This window comes from Indicator indicator, chromosome 27, assembly GCF_027791375.1.
Source record: "Indicator indicator isolate 239-I01 chromosome 27, UM_Iind_1.1, whole genome shotgun sequence".
Lineage (NCBI taxonomy): Eukaryota > Metazoa > Chordata > Aves > Piciformes > Indicatoridae > Indicator > Indicator indicator.
The window spans coordinates 4,387,281-4,407,300 of NC_072036.1; the positions used below are offsets into that span (position 1 = coordinate 4,387,281).

Genomic DNA, 20,020 nt, shown 5'->3' on the forward strand with positions numbered 1-20,020 from the left:
AAAACTGCACAGCATTTTCATGTGGGGAAGGGGGGGCCTGGTGAGTACATCTCCAGCACTGACAGGAGGAGCTTGAGGATTCAGGTTCACTCTGTAGGACACAGCAGCACAAAGCTCATCAGGACACACTGCTTCCAGATTCTGACCCTGCATCTCCACATGGTTCTGCCTTACACAGCACTGCCAGCCTTAGGAGATGTTTCTGCTTTCTGTTTCAGTATGGCCCTGGTTTGGGCATTCCTGAGACCACTCTGACAGACAACAGGAGTCACTTCTGAGTAACAAAGCAGAGAAAGAATATTCCTCTGCACACTGTCTTCCTCCTCCATTACTGCTCTTGCAGTTCCATCACATTCTTGATGGAGCAGTGAATAGCACCAGTCTCTTGCACAAATGACAGGGACAATTAAGCTGTCACCTTTTGACAAGCACAGCCACACAACTCAGTCTAACCTTTACCTTAAGGCTCGTGACAGTGGTCTCCACCTTCTCCTCAAATGATTTGAATGTTGGAGAATTCCTGGGAGAACAACAAAGTTGGAGAAAAAGAAGAGTCAGTTGCAAGCATAATGAGGTAACAGCAGAGGCTGATGAGCTCTTCCCAGGCAGCAGTGCTGGGGCAGAGAGGAGGCTGGCTGGCAGCATAGGGCTTCAGACTGAGCTGTGAACAGTCACTGCCACTCAAACCCAATTGGGGTAAATCAGTGAGTGCTGTTGAGCAAAAGCAGGACCTGCCTCAGAATTGAGCCCAAGCAGGGACTGGCCTCCCTGCCCCCCTACCTCGAGCCTGTTCTCAGAACAGCCAGACAGCACCAACTGCACTGCTGCACTTGGATGGTTTGACTCATCTGTGGTGCTGCTGGAAAGAAATGCATTTTCCCTTTCAGCTGCTGAGCAAGTTCATCATCTACAGCATCAAAAAGATGGCAGTTTGATGTCCTGAGGCTAGGGTGAAGGAGAGTAGAATGATGTAGGAAGGGTCTCCCAAATAACTTTGAGGAATCCTGACTGCCCAGCTCCATGGTTTTGTGCCTGCAGGTGTAGCCTGCTGCTTGCAAAGGCATTAAGAAGATTGTGTTCCTAGGGTGCCCTTCTGACAAAGTTAAGCTTTCCTCTGCCTTCCCCTCCCTGCAGGACAGAACACAACCTTGGTTTCAGGAAAACTGTAAGCTGGACATAAATAAATTTTAAAAAAGGAAAAAAAAAAAAAGGCAACAGCTGTGATTTTCCTTCCCAAAGCACATAATGTGTCTGTTTTGCTGGCTTGCCTGGCAATCTTGGCCCATCTTCCTCTTGCCAAAATTTGAAACAGCTTCTCCCTCATTTTAAATGCATTTTTTTGTTTGTGGTTTTTTGTTGTTGTTGTGTTTTTTTGTTTTGTTTTGGTTTGGTTTTACATTTCCTGCTGCACACAGAGCATCCTGACCACAACTAACATCTGCCACAGAATAGTAGGAGTATCCTGCATGTTCTGTTGTACAGTGAGAACGTGGTTTCCCATGGAGAGCTATACTCAGGTTGCCCCTCAGTTGCTTGGATGAATGCCTTGGCTCTCAATGTCTTTTCACAGCAGCTCATCCCTACCCTGTGCAGGCAGAAACAGGCTACAAAACAGGCAGGCTGAAGGGAATAACCAACCCTTGTCTCCTCTTCTAGCAGTTCAGCCAGCACAAAGGATTTGTGCTGATCTCCAAGGGGTAAAGAGGACCTTCAGGTTCTCTCCTCCTGGCTTGAAGGCTGAGAGCTCAGTTCTAGCCTGCTTTGTGCTTCGTTATTAGTGAGGGCTCTGCAGCTCAGAAACTCTTGTCCAGCTGTACTTTCTTTACCAGAAGAAACAAAGCAGTGACAGGGCCACTCCAAGCCCAGTGCAGTAGAGTCAAGCAGTTTGTGAGTAGTTAGGTTTTTTTCTTTCTTTTATTTTTTTTTTCCACCAGCCTGTCTATTGTGTTATAGCCAGAAAGAGTTTATGGATCTAGCACTACTACCAGTGAAAGTGCAAGGTCCTTCCCAGCAACATGGCCAACAGGATGCATCAAAACACAACACGCAGGAATAAAACATAACAGGGATCTTGAACCACAACAGAAATTCCTCACAGTGGCACAGTGAGGCAGAACCACTTTACACCCTGGCAGGTACCCGTGCCTCTGGGTCTGCCTTGGTGAAAGGCAAACACATGCAGGAGCCAGGGCCTGCTTCTGCAAAGCAAAGAGGCCAATGGCTGCTAAAACTTCAGTGTTCCAGTTCCTCCTCTTTGCACATTCTGGGAACTCACCAGGAGCACCCATGATGGAAATTTCTGTACATACATTTACATCCTATCCCTCATCAGGTTAAATTAAACTGACCCTAAGGTAAGGGAAGGGCAAACAGAAGCCAGCTGGAAAAAATAATACAGATTTACTTTTGGTTTCTGTTCAGTAGGTGACAAAGTTTTCATAGGGCAAGAAGAGTCAAAAGGAGAGAGAAATTGAGTTTTATGCCTCCCATTTGACCCATAGGTGCCATTGCTCAGTGCTCACCTGCTGAAGCTGAATGAATTAGCATCCATCACACAGTGAGGACATTTGTCTTCCCCACATGCTTGGCAGGGAATGGAGATAGTCATATATTTAGAGGCCAAGGGGGTAAAAAAGAAAGCTGGATCCTAAATTTATTGGAACCAGATGGAGCTTTACTTGAACAGACATCAATATTTGGCTGCAGTCAAGTAAAGCATGATTATGGCCATTAAAATATGAAAGCACTCATAAAATCCCTCCGCAGGGGCATGATCCAAAGCATGCAGGAGTAGAAAGCATCTCTGACATTAATGGGCTTTGGATGATGTTCTAGAGACAGCACAACAACTGAATTTCAGATTCAGGAATGGAAACCTGGTGACAATCAACTACCTAAACACATCTCAGAATAGCTTCATGTACTCAAAGGGATTAAGGACTTAATACAATTAAAAGGAAAACCCCACAGCTGGCATGTCCTGTGGGAATCATCTACATGAACTGCCTTAATGATGGAAGTGGGACTGTTCATCCAGCTAACAACTGCAGGCTCAGGACCAAAGCCTGCAAATCCCCCCTCTGACCATCCCCACAACACACACAACATGGGGAGCAGATTACCTCATTGCAGGCATGCTTATGGAATGGCGAATGGAGTAACTGTGGGGTGAAAGCAGAAGAGAAGAAACAGAGCTGTAAAATCCAGCTTGCAACGTGATTATTACAGAAAAAACATTTTTACATTAACGTTTAAAACCCCTGAAATTACTGAGGTTTAAAAACCTTGTATTACCTTTAAAATAAAAAAACATAGTTGTGGGTTTGGTTTTTTTTTTTAGGTATTCTTCCTCTCCTGGAGGCAACGGCTCATGAAACTCACCTGTGAATTCCAGCTCACTTCACAGAATCAGCCAGGTTGGAAAAGGCCTCAGAGATCATCAAGTCCAACCTACTACCTAACACCACCTGACAACTAAACCATGGCTCCTAGTGCCACATCCAAGCTTTTGTGGAACACCTCCAGGGATGGTGACTCCACCACCTCCCTGGGCAGCACATCCCATGGCCAGTTACTCTTTCTGTGAAGAACTTTCTCCTCACCTCCAGCCTAAACTTCCCCACTTGCAGCACTGAAGATCCTACCACCACGCATTCTCATGTGATCAGCAATTTAATAGGGCTCAAAGAAGTGGAGAGAACCAACTCCTGGGAGTATGTAAATGACACAGAGCCCTACTACCTGCAGAGACATGCAATATATGGCAGAAGAAGAGAGGTTCCACGTTCCACAGGGATAGAGGATGGGCAGGACACCTCAGGTTTGGGAGCACAGGCAGAGCTGGCTCCAGGCAGTAGGTAAGCAGGCACTTGCCTCTGCTGCAGGTACAGCATGCACAGTCCAAACAGCCAGTGCTGGCCCCAGCTTGGGTAGGCTCCTGCACAAGAGGCTGCCCAAGCAGGAGCTTTCTTCAGTCAGAGGTCCCCAGTTTGTGTAGGCTCCTGCACAAGAGGCTGCCCAAGCAGGAGCTTTCTTCAGTCAGAGGTCCCAGCTTGGGTAGGCTCCTGCACAACAGGCTGCCCAAGCAGGAGCTTTCTTCAGTCAGAGGTCCCCAGTTTGTGTAGGCTCCTGCACAACAGGCTGCCCAAGCAGGAGCTTTCTCAGTCCCCATTGGGCTCTCACAAGGCAGCGGAGCTTTCTTCAGTCAGAGGTCCCCAGTTTGTGTAGGCTCCTGCACAACAGGCTGCCCAAGCAGGAGCTTTCTTCAGTCAGAGGTCCCCAGTTTGTGTAGGCTCCTGCACAACAGGCTGCCCAAGCAGGAGCTTTCTTCAGTCAGAGGTCCCCAGTTTGTGTAGGCTCCTGCACAACAGGCTGCCCAAGCAGGAGCTTTCTTCAGTCAGAGGTCCCCAGTTTGTGTAGGCTCCTGCACAACAGGCTGCCAAGCAGGAGCTTTCTTCAGTCAGAGGTCCCCAGTTTGTGTAGGCTCCTGCACAACAGGCTGCCCAAGCAGGAGCTTTCTTCAGTCAGAGGTCCCCAGTTTGTGTAGGCTCCTGCACAACAGGCTGCCCAAGCAGGAGCTTTCTTCAGTCAGAGGTCCCCAGTTTGTGTAGGCTCCTGCACAACAGGCTGCCCAAGCAGGAGCTTTCTTCAGTCAGAGGTCCCCAGTTTGTGTAGGCTCCTGCACAACAGGCTGCCCAAGCAGGAGCTTTCTTCAGTCAGAGGTCCCCAGTTTGTGTAGGCTCCTGCACAACAGGCTGCCCAAGCAGGAGCTTTCTTCAGTCAGAGGTCCCCAGTTTGTGTAGGCTCCTGCACAACAGGCTGCCCAAGCAGGAGCTTTCTTCAGTCAGAGGTCCCCAGTTTGTGTAGGCTCCTGCACAACAGGCTGCCCAAGCAGGAGCTTTCTTCAGTCAGAGGTCCCCAGTTTGTGTAGGCTCCTGCACAACAGGCTGCCCAAGCAGGAGCTTTCTTCAGTCAGAGGTCCCCAGTTTGTGTAGGCTCCTGCACAACAGGCTGCCCAAGCAGGAGCTTTCTTCAGTCAGAGGTCCCCAGTTTGTGTAGGCTCCTGCACAACAGGCTGCCCAAGCAGGAGCTTTCTTCAGTCAGAGGTCCCCAGTTTGTGTAGGCTCCTGCACAACAGGCTGCCCAAGCAGGAGCTTTCTTCAGTCAGAGGTCCCCAGTTTGTGTAGGCTCCTGCACAACAGGCTGCCCAAGCAGGAGCTTTCTTCAGTCAGAGGTCCCCAGTTTGTGTAGGCTCCTGCACAACAGGCTGCCCAAGCAGGAGCTTTCTTCAGTCAGAGGTCCCCAGTTTGTGTAGGCTCCTGCACAACAGGCTGCCCAAGCAGGAGCTTTCTTCAGTCAGAGGTCCCCAGTTTGTGTAGGCTCCTGCACAACAGGCTGCCCAAGCAGGAGCTTTCTTCAGTCAGAGGTCCCCAGTTTGTGTAGGCTCCTGCACAACAGGCTGCCCAAGCAGGAGCTTTCTTCAGTCAGAGGTCCCAGCTTGGGTAGGCTCCTGCACAACAGGCTGTCCAAGCAGGAGCTTTCTTCAGTCAGAGGTCCCAGCTTGGGTAGGCTCCTGCACAACAGGCTGCCCAAGCAGGAGCTTTCTTCAGTCAGAGGTCCCCAGCTTGGGTAGGCTCCTGCACAACAGCCTGCCCAGGGAGGGTTATGGATACCTCTTCCCCAGGGTTGTTCAAGGCTGGGTTAGATGAGGCCTTGAGCAGCTGAGTCACATGGAGGGGAGGTTGGAGTAGATGATCTCTGAGGTCCCTTCCAGCCTAAGCCATTCCTGCCACCACATCATCTTTTACTAGAAGCCTAAACCATTCAGCTTTTTTAAAGCCATACCTATCTGTGCTGGTGATCAGTGCAGAGGCAGAGACCCTTCATGACAAAGGTCACTGAACATTGGGTTTATGCCACGGTAAGGCAGGAAGGGCAGTTTAGCCCCACTTGGAAGTTCTCAGTGTAGTAAGAGTCTCTGTTAGGACCTCTTAGCTGAAAATTTGTCCTTGAGCTGTTCTGTGCACTGGTGGTGCTCCAAGACCAGAGCAGGAGATTCAGGGCTGCTCAGCCCCTCTGCTGGGTGAGCTGACACAAAGCCAGGCCACTCAGAGAATCTTTCAGCACACAAACAATTATTTTATAACTCACCACACACTGAAATGCTTCACTGAATTGGTAAAACTATGTTCTGAAGAACCCCTTTAAGCATGTCAAGAACTTGGGCTACTCTTGGAAACTTCCCCAAGAGTCAAGACTCTCAGACAGCCACCAGGTGCACTTCCTGAGCAATACAGTGGCTGCTTTAGTGAAGAGGAGGCAATTAAATACTTGACACAATCTTTACAGAACTCTGCTGGCTGAAGAGGATCTTCACTGAGCATTTTGTGGTTTATGTTCCCATCTCTGACTGAAAAAGATGGCTGACAGGATGGGAATACACACAAAGAGGTTTTCCCCACGAGCAACACACCTTTCGGATGTGTTCATCGTTTGAATTTGAGACTGGTCTGCTTAAGAGCAAGGCAGACACAGTCTGGCCACTCAGTCCTCTTCACATTATACTCAACATGCTGTAGAAGCGAGGCACTGCAGTTTAAGCAGCATAATGCTGTTGTCATACACAACAATGCTGAAAGAGGTCACTGCATTCCAGCCCCCCAAACACATCCTGTCACACACACAGGCAGCATTCAAGGAGATTTAAGGTGTCTTACCCAATTGAATGTGATCTGGGGTGGATGCACAAAGGAAGAACAGCAAGTTAAAAAGTGTCATGAAATTGTAACAACCACATAACATAGCTGGGGCAAGTCAAAATGCCTGAGGAGAAAACCAAAATCATTTCCATTCAAATCCTGGTGCTGGAATTCAAACTTAGAACGTGGCTCAGCTGAGATTCCTTCAAAGGAAAAAGTATCACAGACTCCTCCACTATGCAGTCACCTGCTCTGTGTGCCACAAAGAATGAAAGTTTGGGTTGCTAAACTTGTGTGTTCTCCTCCTAAGATCAGATTTTGGCAGTGGTAACTGCTTTCCCTCCCCAAATCTTACCTTGATCTCACTCAAGAAAAAGCAGAGGTGAACTGAAATTGTACAGCAGCAGCAAATGTCTTTCCCCCCCTCTGGACTTCTTAATCATTTCTCAATTGAGAAGGTTATGGGGGGGGAAAAAAAGAAAAAAAGGCTTTTAATTGTTAAAATGGCATTTTGTAGAAAACTACTTTCTTGTTCAAAACAATACTTGAAACACTTGGACTCTGTTTTCCAGCTCACAAGCAAGGTAATGAAGGCAGTGGGACTGGGAGAGACACATTGATAGTCAATATTCAAAGGGTGTCATTAAGGTTCTGAAGCTGAGGAATGAGGCAGGCAGCCTCTCCTTCATCTGTGTGTTCCTGATGTAGTCTTTAATTACAGGCCACTTCAAGGCAGCACCTGCCTCCTGCAGGGAGCCAGATAGATGGTGCACACTTCATGAACATCTCAATAATTATTTTTCACATCCTTTTGTCAGTGTGTGGTGTGATGCATTATTTACTGCCTAATACTCTGAAGGAAAGCATGGATACCTTCAGGGCTGTTTTACAGGGCTCATCCTCCCCTACAATGGGGTGGTCTTAAACATTCATGGAGCTCTCTCCACAGCCCATTTCTCCCTCAACCATCTTTGGTTGCCATAGACAGCCACCAGCTGACTCCCAGGAACAGCCACCCCTTCTCCATGCTAATACAGACTCATGTAGAGCCACATAAGGAAATCTGTGTCACTGCAGAGCTCTAAAATAGCACAAATCAAGGGGCAAGTGTCAGTAGACATCAGAGAAAACAACTGTTTCACCCATCACCCAAAAGAAAGGCTTGGGGAATTGCAAGGCAGTATTACTATTTCCTTTATAAGGGGCATCAGAGACAGAGAGGTTTAGGAATGGTAGTTTTGGGTAAGACAAATAGAGCATTTCCAGGAGTTCAGCTCCCAGTGAGTTCAGCAACAATTCTGTCTGCCCAGAACACAGAAATCCTGGAAATGCACATCAACAGGCTGTGCAAAAACTCCTCCACCACCACCACAACAAAAGGCACAGCAGAAGTCAACTCCCACAGCACTAAAAACAGATTAATTACACCTGAGCCACCTCCAACAGATACTGGCCTCACCTGCCTCTAAAAAGCTCCTGCTTCTAAAAGCCTCCAATTTCACAGCCTTCAGAAACAGCCTGTGTGCATTTGTGAGCCACCAGCCCAGCACTTGCTAGGCCTTTATCTGCAAAGCCACTGCCCAGCTGGCTGGTCAGAGCTCCCCATCTCAGCTTTTGGGTTTCCCCCCCCCCCCCCCCCATCTGTCAGTAAAGCATCTTACACTCTCCCAGGCTGGGTGTTAGCATTTAAAATAATTTTGAATTCTAATCCTGGTGTCTAAAGTGCTTGCACTCCCTCCCACTGCAGTCATCTGGGGGGTTTAAATGTACACACCATGCCCTCATCTAAACCAGGAATGAAAATGCTGAAGAGCAACAGACTCAGGACAGATGCCTGCAGAATCCTGCCTTGCTGTGAGCTGCTGAGACACTCTTCGTATGCAATTTTCAGCTCCCCATGCCCTCTCTTCCTGCAAGAGCAGCAACACCCAAACTGCATTTCTCTAGTGGAAACAGCATGGGCAGCCTTATAGCCAAGCTCTATCACCTCTCCTGCTTCCTCTCTGTTCTCTATGACAGATGCTGTCACAGTTCAAGGTCATTGTCCCTGACAAACCCTTTAATGTTTTTGCTATCATCCTACCTTCTAGCTGCCTAGAAAAGGACAGGTTAATGCATCCCTCCACTATCTGCTTTGCATTTCCCTGAACTTCCCTTGCCCCTTTCCAGAGGGATGAACTTTGCCTTCCCCCACCCCTCTGGGACCACCTTCTTCACAGATTCCTGCCATCTCTGAGGGGCACCCTCAGCTGCCAGTCATGCCCCCAAGCTCTCCCTCCCTGCAGTCGGCTGTGTCTTCCCTCAGTGCCTTCCAACTCCTGGCAGTAATGAGGCATTGTATTACCTCCATTCATCCTGAGAGCTGGCTCATCCCAAGCACTGCATTTGAAAAGGGTCCCTGTGATCATGTAATTTGAGAAAATGTGTGAGCCAGCTGAATGAAGGATGTATAAGCAGTGCAACTCTGCTGACATCCTCATTTGCATGCAAGCCTTTGTTAGCTTAATGTTTAAACACATTTACTTATGTAGCAGTAACCCATGTGGTAGTGTGCATGTAGTAGTGTAGTGTAACTAGTGTCTTCTTTCTTTTTTCCTCCTTTTTTTCCCCCTTTCCTTTTTTATAAGGCAACTCAAAAGCCCAGAAAAATCTCCCTCTTGATATCACAGCTTAGTTCTGTAAAGGCCATCAGCAAGGCTGAAAACTCCTCACAGACAGCTGCAGAGCAGTCCAGCAGTATTGCTCCTCCAAGCCTCACCAGCATGCAGAGGAACAAGGACCCCCCCAACTACACACAAAATTCTGTGCTCTACAGGGCAAGAGCCATGTTGAAATGTTGGTGTCACCCCTACTCCTGATAGTTGAGCCCACACTGCTGCCCTCTGGAGTGACCTGGGACTCCCCTCTCTTCCCTTTTTCCTTCTTTTTCCATGTCAGAAAATGCTAAAGGACATGATGTGAGCTAAGTGGAGGGGTAACGAGAAATACTGATGGTACATAATTAATCCCAAGAGCTACTAATGAAGAATCTCTTACCTTCACTGTATTACCAGTGCCTGGTTTGTAACCTATAGCAAAAGAATCAGGGCACTGGTTTCCTGTCCATTGCTGGCATCTCCAAGAACATGGTAACATTAAACAGAATGCATCTGGAACATTGTCTCCAGTTCTAGGCCCTTCAGTTCAAGAAAGTCCTCAGGGAACTGCTTGACAGAGTCCAGCACAGAGCCACAAAGTTGCTGCAGGCAGTGGAACATCTCCCTGTGAGGAGAGGCTGAAGGAACTGGGGCTTGGAGCAGAGGAGCCTGAGGGCTGCCCTCATGGCTGGTGATAAAGATGTGCAGGGCTGGAGCCAGGCTCTGCTCAGGGATGGCCAAGGACAGCACAAGGGGCACTGGGGGCAAGCTGGAGCAGAGGAGGTGCCATGGGAACAGAAGGGAAAACTTTGTCCCTGTGAGGGTGATAGAGCCTTGGAGCAGGCTGCCCAGAGAGGTTGTGGAGTCTCCTGCTCTGGAGACATTCAAAAACTCACCTGAATGTGTTCCTATGTGACCTGCCCTGGGTGCTCCTGCTCTGGCAGGGGGGGTTGGACTGGATGATCTTCAGAGGTCCCTCCCAACCCCTGACATTCTATTAATTCTGTGCATTTCAACTGTAACAAGACCCTACCAGCACTAGCAATCAATCCAACATTCCGAAGCTGTAAAACGCCAGCGATTATTCATGCACAAAGTGAATTAGAGAGTTGGAACGCTGGGAAGCTGGGGCAGGGATGAAAGAGAAGCACAGCAGCTCTCTGAAAAGCACTTTGTCCCCAAAGAGTGGCTTCTCTGTTCTTTGGGCCACATGGAATTCTGTCATTTTTCTTTCTTATCAGTTTCATCTCGAATTCCAGCACAGCAAAACAGCAGACTAGGGGAAATCTATCTGGCCTCTTCCTGATAATATGATATTTTAGCAATATTTTCCTGAGATAATCCAAGGTGAAAATGAAGATCCTGTATCTTCAGGACACAATTGTGTTTCCTGGGGTGCTCTGAACATTTGACATTGCAAGCAAGCTGGAAAACAGAATTTTGTTTCACAAAGAAGGCAGGCTTCAATATTTAGAGTGAAGCTGACTAAAACCCTTTCAAAATCACCATCACCACAGGCAGGAGGTAGAACTACTGAACATACTGGAATTATGATGATGATCATCATCTGGATTTCAGAAATCACTTTCAAATGTCTGCTCTGACTGAAAGCAGAACAGGAATTTGCATCTGGATGCCATTGGTGACTATCAGCTTTAACACCTAACCAAGAGAATTAAGTCAGAATTTTATGTGTGTTTAAATCAGCATGAGGGGAGGGGGTGGTGATAATCCCTACACTAGATCACTGAAAATCATTTGGATTAGCAAAAACCCAAGCAAGCAATGAAATAAAAAAAAAAGAATGCTTCCTTGCAGCTTTCTGCTCCAAACACTGCTTGCACTGGAGTGAGAGAAGGGAAGATTTTTTAAAACAGATGATTTAAGTGAGAAGGGTTACAGGGTGAACCCACCACAGAATTGCACCTGCCCAAGCTGAGCCAAGATCTGTGGCCAGCTCTGCTGCTGAAGGGAGTGTACTGACAATTAGTCCAGGTTTAGGATGTTTAGCAGATGCAGAGGGCCCAAGCCCTTTGTGTATCTGTGTGGCACTGGCTGGACCACTTCCTTCTTCATTACCAAGTGTCAGGAAGACTCTAGTAAGAGCTTAGCTGAAAACAGTATTTGTCCACAAGAAAAGGCAATGCTGGTAGCTCCTTTTTTCCTGAAAAATTCCCAGTCAGCTCCTGGAAACAAGCTTCTTGATTAATCCAAATGTTGATGGACTCAGCCTTTGCTCTGAGCCCTTGGCTAAAGGGCTAATGGGATAAATACCACCCATCTGCTTTCCCAGTGCTACTCAGAAGCATTATTATTGTGGGGGTGGGGGCTGGCACTGAGGGGTAGGACAAAGCAATCTGGCAGCAACTGTTAATAAAGGGAAATATTAAAGGGCTGTGTTACAGTGAAGACATTTCTCCCTTTGCAGTTCATCTTATGCAAGGCACAAGCAACAGGACCTGAGAAGTACTGAATTGTTAGAGTCATCCTTCCCCTCTATGAGGAAAAAGTAAGTTTTAGCAGGCAAGCACTGTACTTCAGCCCTTGCAGAAAAAAAAACAAAAAAACACAAAAACATGAACTTGAAACACTTGTCAAGTGGATTCACACAATTCTTAGGGCCTGGTTACCTCAGGCATTATAAAAGGACCCTAAAGGTCACATCTCATAAATGAGACTCTAATTCTGCAGCTCAAAAAACACTGCAGAGTTATCCATGTCCATCTACTTAATCAGCAAAACAACAACAAAAATCAACTCTAACACACCTGAGAAGTTCTGCAGTCCTGCTGCCCAGCTGAAAACTGAGGTGCTGGATTCTAAGTGCACAGTTCCTTCCTTTGTGCTCATAAGACTTTTAAAGATGCATCCCCATGTATCTTTACATGACATTTAAGTTCCATTTAAGTGACAGCTCCTCTCCTGACCTCTACTCCTGTTACTTCCATCATCTCTCTTCTTTTTTTCCATAAGCACAAAAGCAGAGCAAAACTTTGCCTTTCTACATCTGGAAAAAGCTGATTTAAAAAAAAAAAAAAAAAAAAAAGTAGCCTGAAGTATCTTTTTTGATTTATCTTTCCCCAAAGCAGCTCCAAGGCAGGCTTGTTTTCTTTAGATGATGTTGGGTCTCTCCAGAATCCATGTAGGAATAAAATTGGGTTAATGAAGATCTAACAGCAATTTTTTTTTTTTGTTCCACATTACATTTCCTGGAGCCTGCACAGTTCTTCCAAAAGGATCTCAAACTGCACTTATTTAAAAACTAGGACTCTCTCTGGGTGATTCTGTGTGGAGTAAGAATTCTACCTTAATTCATTGCTACCCTTTCTTTTTGGTTGACACCAGCAATGTTATGAAATACTCTGATTACAAACCACTTGGGGCATCTAAAACACTAATGCAGAAGGAAAAAGAGCTGACAGACAACTTCTACTTTTTGTCCTCAAAATAAAACCAGAGAAGGAGTAGATCCCTGTACCTCATATCTCCAAACTTCTTGCTGATAGCAGTTCCTACGTTGCTGATAGCTGCTGTTGCTTTTTGTCCTGCATGGCTCAGGGTCTCGTGTGTTTTCTTGTAACTGGAAACAAACAAACAAAACCCAGAACAGAAATAAGTAATAAGCATTAAACAAGGAGATGCTAGAATCCTCTGCAATCAATTCACTTTTCCCTTATTTCCACATCTTACCAGGCCCATCACCTACTGAAAGGTGAAGAAGCAAAAAAACTGTAGCATAAAAATTCAAGATGCTGCTTCTACACAGCTTCCTGAGTGCAGTTCAATCCTCATGTGAACATTCAGTTCTTCACTGTGCCTCTCCCCTTTGCAGAGCACATCCCTGAGCAGGTCACTGCAAGCAGTCTGAAAGCAGACTCCAGTGATTTGTTGAACATCTTTTTGATACCATTTCTGAAGGTGTTTGATGCACCTTCTGTCAGTTTACCTCAAATAAGCATCCCTGCAGCAGACACTGACTGGGTAGCAAAACCTGCTGCCTAAAGCACAGAAAAGAAGCAGGACATAAGCAGGTCTGCTCTTCTTCCCTGCCTAGAGATGTTTGGTACATTTAACAGATGCACTTCAGAATGATTTCTCATTAAGCAAAATTGATCTAATTGTTTCCATCTGCTAGAATTACACTTTCTGAAAATGTCTTTAAAGGAAGAAGGTTTTGGGAGGGACAGCAAAAGATGAAAAACCCCAGAGCATGTTCTAATTAGGCTGAATCCTTTCCATAAGGCATTCACTTCATATCCTAGGCTGCATTAAGAGGAGTGTGGCCAGCAGGGTCAGAGAGGGGACTCTGCCCTTTACTCTGCTCTGCTGAGACCCCACCTCCAATACTGCATCCAGTTCTGGTGGACCCATCGTAAGAAGGGCACAGAGCTGTTGGAGTGGATCCAGAGGACAGGGCTGGAGCACCTCTGCTATGAGGACAGGCTGAGGGAGCTGGGGGTGTGCAGCCTGGAGAAGAGCAGACTCTAGGGGACCTTAGGGCTGCCTTCCAGTACCTGAAGGGATCCTACAGAAAGGCTGCAGAGGGACATTTTATGAGGGTATCCAGCAATAGGACAAGGGGGAATGGTTTGAAGCTGAGGGAGAGGTGGTTCAGACTGGATCTTAGGAAGAAGTTCTTCAGTACAAGGGCAGGGAGACTCTGGAATAGGTTGTCCAGGGAAGCTGTGAATGCCTCCTCCCTGGAGGTGTTTGAGGCCAGGCTGGATGAGGCTTTGAGCAGCCAAGTCCAGTTGAGAGGCATCCCTGCCCATGGCAGAGAGGTTGGAGCAGATGATCTCTGAGGTCCTTCTCAACCACAGCCATTCTGTGTATAGCTTACACATTCAAACACAAAATTCTCTTCATTTCCTGATCTGCAAGAGCTGCCCTGACCCAGCCAGGCTCTTCAGCACAGTGAAGCTGCATTCTCAGAGGAACCAATAAGCCTTTCTGCACAGATGCTTTTTGTGCTGAGCAAACTGACTCTGAGCATCTCACAGGCTCCCTTCTGAGTAGATGATCTGCTACTGCTGGTGATGCAGACAAGCCCAGAATTAGAAGCCCTGACCCAGTAACAAAAAGAGAGCACATTTAGAGTCACCTCTGTGCCCTGTGGTGTGCGTTGGTAGATGAGAGCTGAAGGAATGGTCATGAAAAAAAAAAAAAAAACCCCACAATCAAATCACCACACCAGAAATACAACTCCACAATGGTCATAGGGGGAAAAAAACCCCACACACCAGAAATACAATTCCACAATGCTCATAAAAAACCAAAGAAACAAACAAACAAACAAACAAAAAAACTAACCAAAACCAAACAACCAACCACACCAGAAATTAAATTCCACAGAAATTCTAATTCTTTGAATCTATCATGTAAGGCTGTAAATGTGTACCAAAACACCCTGGAGATTAATAAACACCCCTCATACACTGCATAATTCCTGAAACAGTATTTTCTTCTTATTTCTGGGTATAAGAGAGCAGTATCACTTTGTGGAGGTAGGCAAGGAATTAAGAGCAGATTAACATTTGTGATACAGCACACTGCATTCTCTGCTGAGGGCTTTTTTTTCAGCCTCTTCCTGAAAGCCCCCTGTGAAGAACTGTTTCACAAAGCCCAGGTTAGAAGGCAGATCCATGCAATGCTCTATTATTTCAGACAATCAGAAGGCAGATCCAAGCAATGCTCTATTATTTCAGACAATAGCCTACCCACAATTAAATGTGCCCAACACAAATACTTTGATTTTTAGGTACCTAAGCCCCAAAATAGACTTACAGGCTACTGACCTGACAATTTCTCAAGCTGCCAAGTGAAATGCCTCCTTCTGTGATGGTGCTTATCTCTGTTTTCACTGCCCAAAAAGGCAGTCCACAGGGAGCAACTCAAACCAGGGTACCAAACCTCAAGAAACCCAGAGTCTGATAAGCTGAATCCATCACGTGCACAACACTGAATGACAAGAAGGGCTGAAACAAGTTGCCAAAACACTGCAAGCATGATAGGAAGAGCACAAATTCTAATCAGGAAGGCAGGAGAACTGGTTAGGTCTGGTTTATTTCTGCTAGTGGAATATAAAAACTGAAAAGATTGTTTTCACTGGGTGTCCTTTCTCCTCAGCCCTGCTGTCTCTTCCTGGGCACAGTAAGACTGCAAAGCTTCTATTTCACCAAGGTCTCACTCTCTAGTTGATCAGCTCTGGCATTCTCTTGCTGTCAGTGGACACACTCTCATATAAACTAGAGTGGGATGAGACCTTAAAATAGACATCAGTGATGACTCAAGCAAAACTATGAGCATGTAGCTTTTGGCTAAGGGACTACAAAAAAACAAAACCAAACCAAACTCCCAAAAAAACAACCAAAACCTCAACCAAATAAACCCCCAAAACCCAAACCAAACACAACCCTTCCCCCCTCCAAAAAAAAAAAAAAAAAAACACCAAAAAAACCCCCCACACACAAAACCAAACAAACAAAAAAAACCAAAAAAAAACCAAACAAAAAACCCAACACACCCAAAAACCAAACCAAAAAACCCACAAACAAAAAAAAAACCACCAACAAAACACCAAAAACCAAAGCACCACCCAACCCAAAAAGTAAATCAAATATTCCAATGCCTGTGGGTTTGTATGTATGTATGTACCTAGATATAGGAATTCCTTTAAATGCCTACATTTTTGCACACAAGTCCTTAGGCATTTTGAACAGAGATGTTTCCCAAAGCACTTGGTACAAGAGGCATTTTGCTGATGGCAAAATGAAGTTCAAGATTTGCCTTCCAGGTCTAGAAGGTCCTCAGCAGCAGAACCTCTTTATGTGCAGGTTGACTGTACATAGCAAACTGCTTTGTAGATATCATACTGAAGAAGACCTCTTGGAGGTCATTTTATTCACAGGCATAGTTAGATTTATGCAAAAAAAAAAAAAAACCACAAAACCCAAGAACAAAATAAATGCCCACGTCTCACCTTTCTGCTGCAGGTTCTTCACACTGTGTAAAACTGTTAAGAAAGTAGTCCCAGATACCCTACACAGCAGACTGAAGTTTAACTGAGAAGCAGGATTGCTCCCTGTGTATTTCTGAGTGTTACATTGGTTAGAACACTCCTTCTGGGAACTGGCTGAAATGACACTGATTTGGCATTCCACCTGACACTGTTTTCCCTGTAAACCCCCCAGACTCCACATCCTCCCCAGTGTTTCCACTAGCAAGGAAGCTGTGGAGATGGTATTCCTGTTCCTAACGCTTTTGACATTATATAACAGTGTAAATCCACCTAAGGCTGTTACACAACTGGTCTTTTTTCAGCACTGACTGCAACAAATGGCCTGGGACATGAATCCCTCCTCCCTTTGGCAGTGCTCAGGAGGACCTTTAAGGAACAACAAACTAACAAAGATAAAAATGCATTGCAACCTGCAATACCTGTCAGCAGAGACTTAGTAGAGCAGAGCTCTCAGAGCTCAAACAGTAATTTGCATCTTAATAGACCTCACTGCTAGCTTAAAAACCAAGCCCCCTGCATCCCTGCCTCTCCACCATGATGCATATCACTGTGCCTCCCTCATCAATAAATAATCTTTCCTCAGAGCACATTTCCCCACAGTTGTTAGTGATGCTGTATACTATACACAGCACAGGATTTCAGCTCAGCTGTTTTTAATCAGCATCTTTACAGCATTCATTTGATACCTTGCCAAACACTGGTTACAATGATCTCTCCAGCACACTCTCCCTGACCTCTGCCACTCTTCTTTTCTGTGTAGCACTGACAACCTGAACCAGCAGTTTCCATAGCCTCATGCAGCACACAGCAGTTTGCAGTTCTGTTTTAATGCACTGAACAGATGTTCTGGTTTTCAAAAACCTTGAAGAGCAAAACCAAAGATGGACACTCCAGGTAGCACCTACTAACATTTAATCATTGGGAAAAGTGCTGTACATATGGCTTACAGTCACAGAATCACAGAGGACCTTTGGCTGGAAGAGACTTCAAGACCATCCAGTTCAACCTTGGACCCAGCACTGCAAGGCTGCCACCAAACCATGTCCCTAAGCACCAGGTCTGCACACCACTGAAACACCTCCAGGGATGGTGACTCCACCACTGCCCTGGGCAGACCATTCCAATGTTTGGGAACCCTTTCAACAAAGAAATATTTCCTAACATCCAGCCCTACAACTCCCCTGGTGCAGCTTGGAACCTTTTCCTCTAGTCCTGTCGCTTGCCATCAGGGAGAAGAGGCTGTCCTCCTGATGCCACCATCAGCTCCAGCATGCTTGGTCATCTCCAACACCTGCACACCCTCATCCTTTGAGCAGCCACTGGTGGCAAGTCTTAGACACGTACTGATCACCCAGCTCATCAGTACAGCTGCCAGCATCTCAGCAGTCAGCTGAGCTAAGGGCAGGGACCCTGAACCTTAAGGCAGAAGCAAACTCAGAGAATTTAGGACACAGAGATTGAAGCAATCCCACCTTCCACCCAAGCCATAGCATTCACTTTCACACCAACACATCATTATGCTCCATGCCTTCCTTACAAAGTCACCACAGCCTCCCTGAGCTAAGCAGCATCAAGCCAGGTGCCCAGTAACAACAGCAAGAGTAGAAAGAAGCTTCTTCATTTATGCAGCCAGAGCAGGAATTATTTTCAGCTTTTGAGGCATCTAGACACACTCAACAGCACACAAGAGTTGCTGGTACTGGCTAGGAAGGATCACATTTCATGCTTGTAACTTAGCAGTAAATATTTATCACGGCCCTCAGAAGCAAGAGGGATGAAACAAACACCCATTTGTAAATAAACCCCACCTGTGCCATATTGAATATTACCTTTTGTTGGGACATTGCCCTAAGAATCTCACCCATTGACTTCTGCTTCTAATCTGGTGTTTAAAATAAAGTATTTCTTTAACAAAAGCAATTGGTTACAAAACTAGGACAAAACATGATGATATTGCAGGCCTGATAATAAGCCAAACAGTTAAAAGAAGCTTTATAGATAACTTGCAACAAACTACTTAGGCAAAGGAGATGTGCAGCAGACTTTGCCTGCATTCTCACCTGATAGTTTCATAGACTGCATTATCCTGGCTGAGGGAACTAAGGTTGTTCAACATGGACAAGAGAAGGCTGAGGGGGAGACCTGGCTCTCTGCAACTCCCTGAAAGGAGGTTGTAGCCAGGAGGGGTTTGGTCTCTTCTCCCAGGCAACCAGCACCAGAACAAGAGGACACAGTCTCAAGCTGTGCCAGGGGAAGTTTAGGCTGGAGGTGAGGAGAAAGTTCTTCACAGAGAGAGTGGTTGGCCATTGGAATGGGCTGCCTGGGGAGGTGGTGGAGTCACCATCCCTGGAGGTGTTCAAGAAGGGATTGGACGTGGCACTTGGTGCCATGGTTTAGATAGTCATGAGGTTTAGGGTGACAGGTTGGACTCGATCTTTGAGGTTTCTTCCAACCTTCTTGATTCTATGATTCTATGACTCAGGTTGTGCTGTGGCAACCAGGTCTCACAGGCTGATTTTTACACTGTTTCACACAACTCAATGTGTTAAGGAAAGAGTACTTCATACAGAACACAGCCAGGCAGCAGATGTACAGAGAGATCACAGAACCATAGAATCAGTCAGGGTTGGAAGGGACCACAAGGATCATCTAGTTCCAAGCCCCCTGCCATGGGCAGGGACACCTCACACTAGATCAGGTTGGCCAGAGCCTCATCCAGGCTGGCCTTAAACACCTCAACCACCTCCCTGGACAACCCATTCCAGGCTCTCACCATTCTCATGGTGAAGAATGGTCAGAGAGCTACAATTAAAATGACCAACATCACCTGGAGGATAACACAAGACAGTCTTACTGCATGCTATTGGAACTCAGCTCAGTCCAAAATTGGCCTTCACATGGCAGAGTTAAACCTCACCTTCCCCTGGAGGTGCAGTAGAGAGGCTGCTGACAGAAGCAGGCTACAAACACAAGCTGCACATTCAACCTCCTACAGTAAACTGAAGAATCCAAACTCAGCTGCTGCAAGATCACAACATCTGCTAACTCGAACATCATTCAGCATTGTGCCTCTCCATCAATGCTTTCTTGCAAGATTAATCCACTTGAGAAACCCTCTTCTGGGATGAAGCTGACACAAGATGCAACAAAATGCAGACAATTGACAACAAAACCATACAGCAGGGCAGAGCCTGGTGGCACAAGCCATGCCCCATGGAGCTTGCTTCTCTTTAGTTTCCCAACCATTAGTCAGCTTAAGAATGATAGTTCTGGAATCAATGTAAAGCATCTGGATCTCTGAGAAACTCTCAGCTAGAAAACTGTTTTCCTGTTGATCTTCTGGGAGAAACAGGGCTCAGCATTAACTAAACCCTACTAATGCTGACATGAAATAAAAGCATAGATGAACAGCAGGTAACATCTACACAAAATATACTCCAAGAGGGCTCAGATTGCTACTTTGCCCACAAATGGAATCTAAGGTGGTGTGCATTTTTGTTTGTTTGGGGGTTTTATTTTGTCTTTCTTTGTTTTGTGCTTACCTGATACTCATTTCAGCTTCAAAAGCAAAGGGCAGATGAAGTTTTTTAGACATTCTTCCCTTTGCCATCAATGTCAACAATTAACTGAATCTGTGCTGGCACTTGGATGGGTACATACGCCTAGAT

At 46.1% G+C, this 20,020-nt stretch overlaps 1 protein-coding gene across 4 annotated transcripts in view; it reads right to left on the reverse strand.

Annotated features, from left to right (window-relative positions):
• The window catches only part of TPD52L1 (TPD52 like 1), a 32,957-nt gene that overhangs the window by 1,064 nt on the left and 11,873 nt on the right, over positions 1-20,020 (reverse strand). The window contains exons 3-6 of one of the 4 annotated variants that reach the window (XM_054393095.1): positions 12,813-12,914; positions 6,717-6,731; positions 3,123-3,161; positions 460-520 (exon numbers count right to left, since the gene is read on the reverse strand). In XM_054393095.1, coding sequence (XP_054249070.1) covers positions 460-520; positions 3,123-3,161; positions 6,717-6,731; positions 12,813-12,914 — 217 coding nt within the window. Of the gene's footprint in view, positions 1-459; positions 521-3,118; positions 3,169-6,716; positions 6,732-12,783; positions 12,915-20,020 lie in introns of those variants that run through there. The other 3 variants (XM_054393098.1, XM_054393096.1, XM_054393099.1) reach the window with 3 other exon arrangements.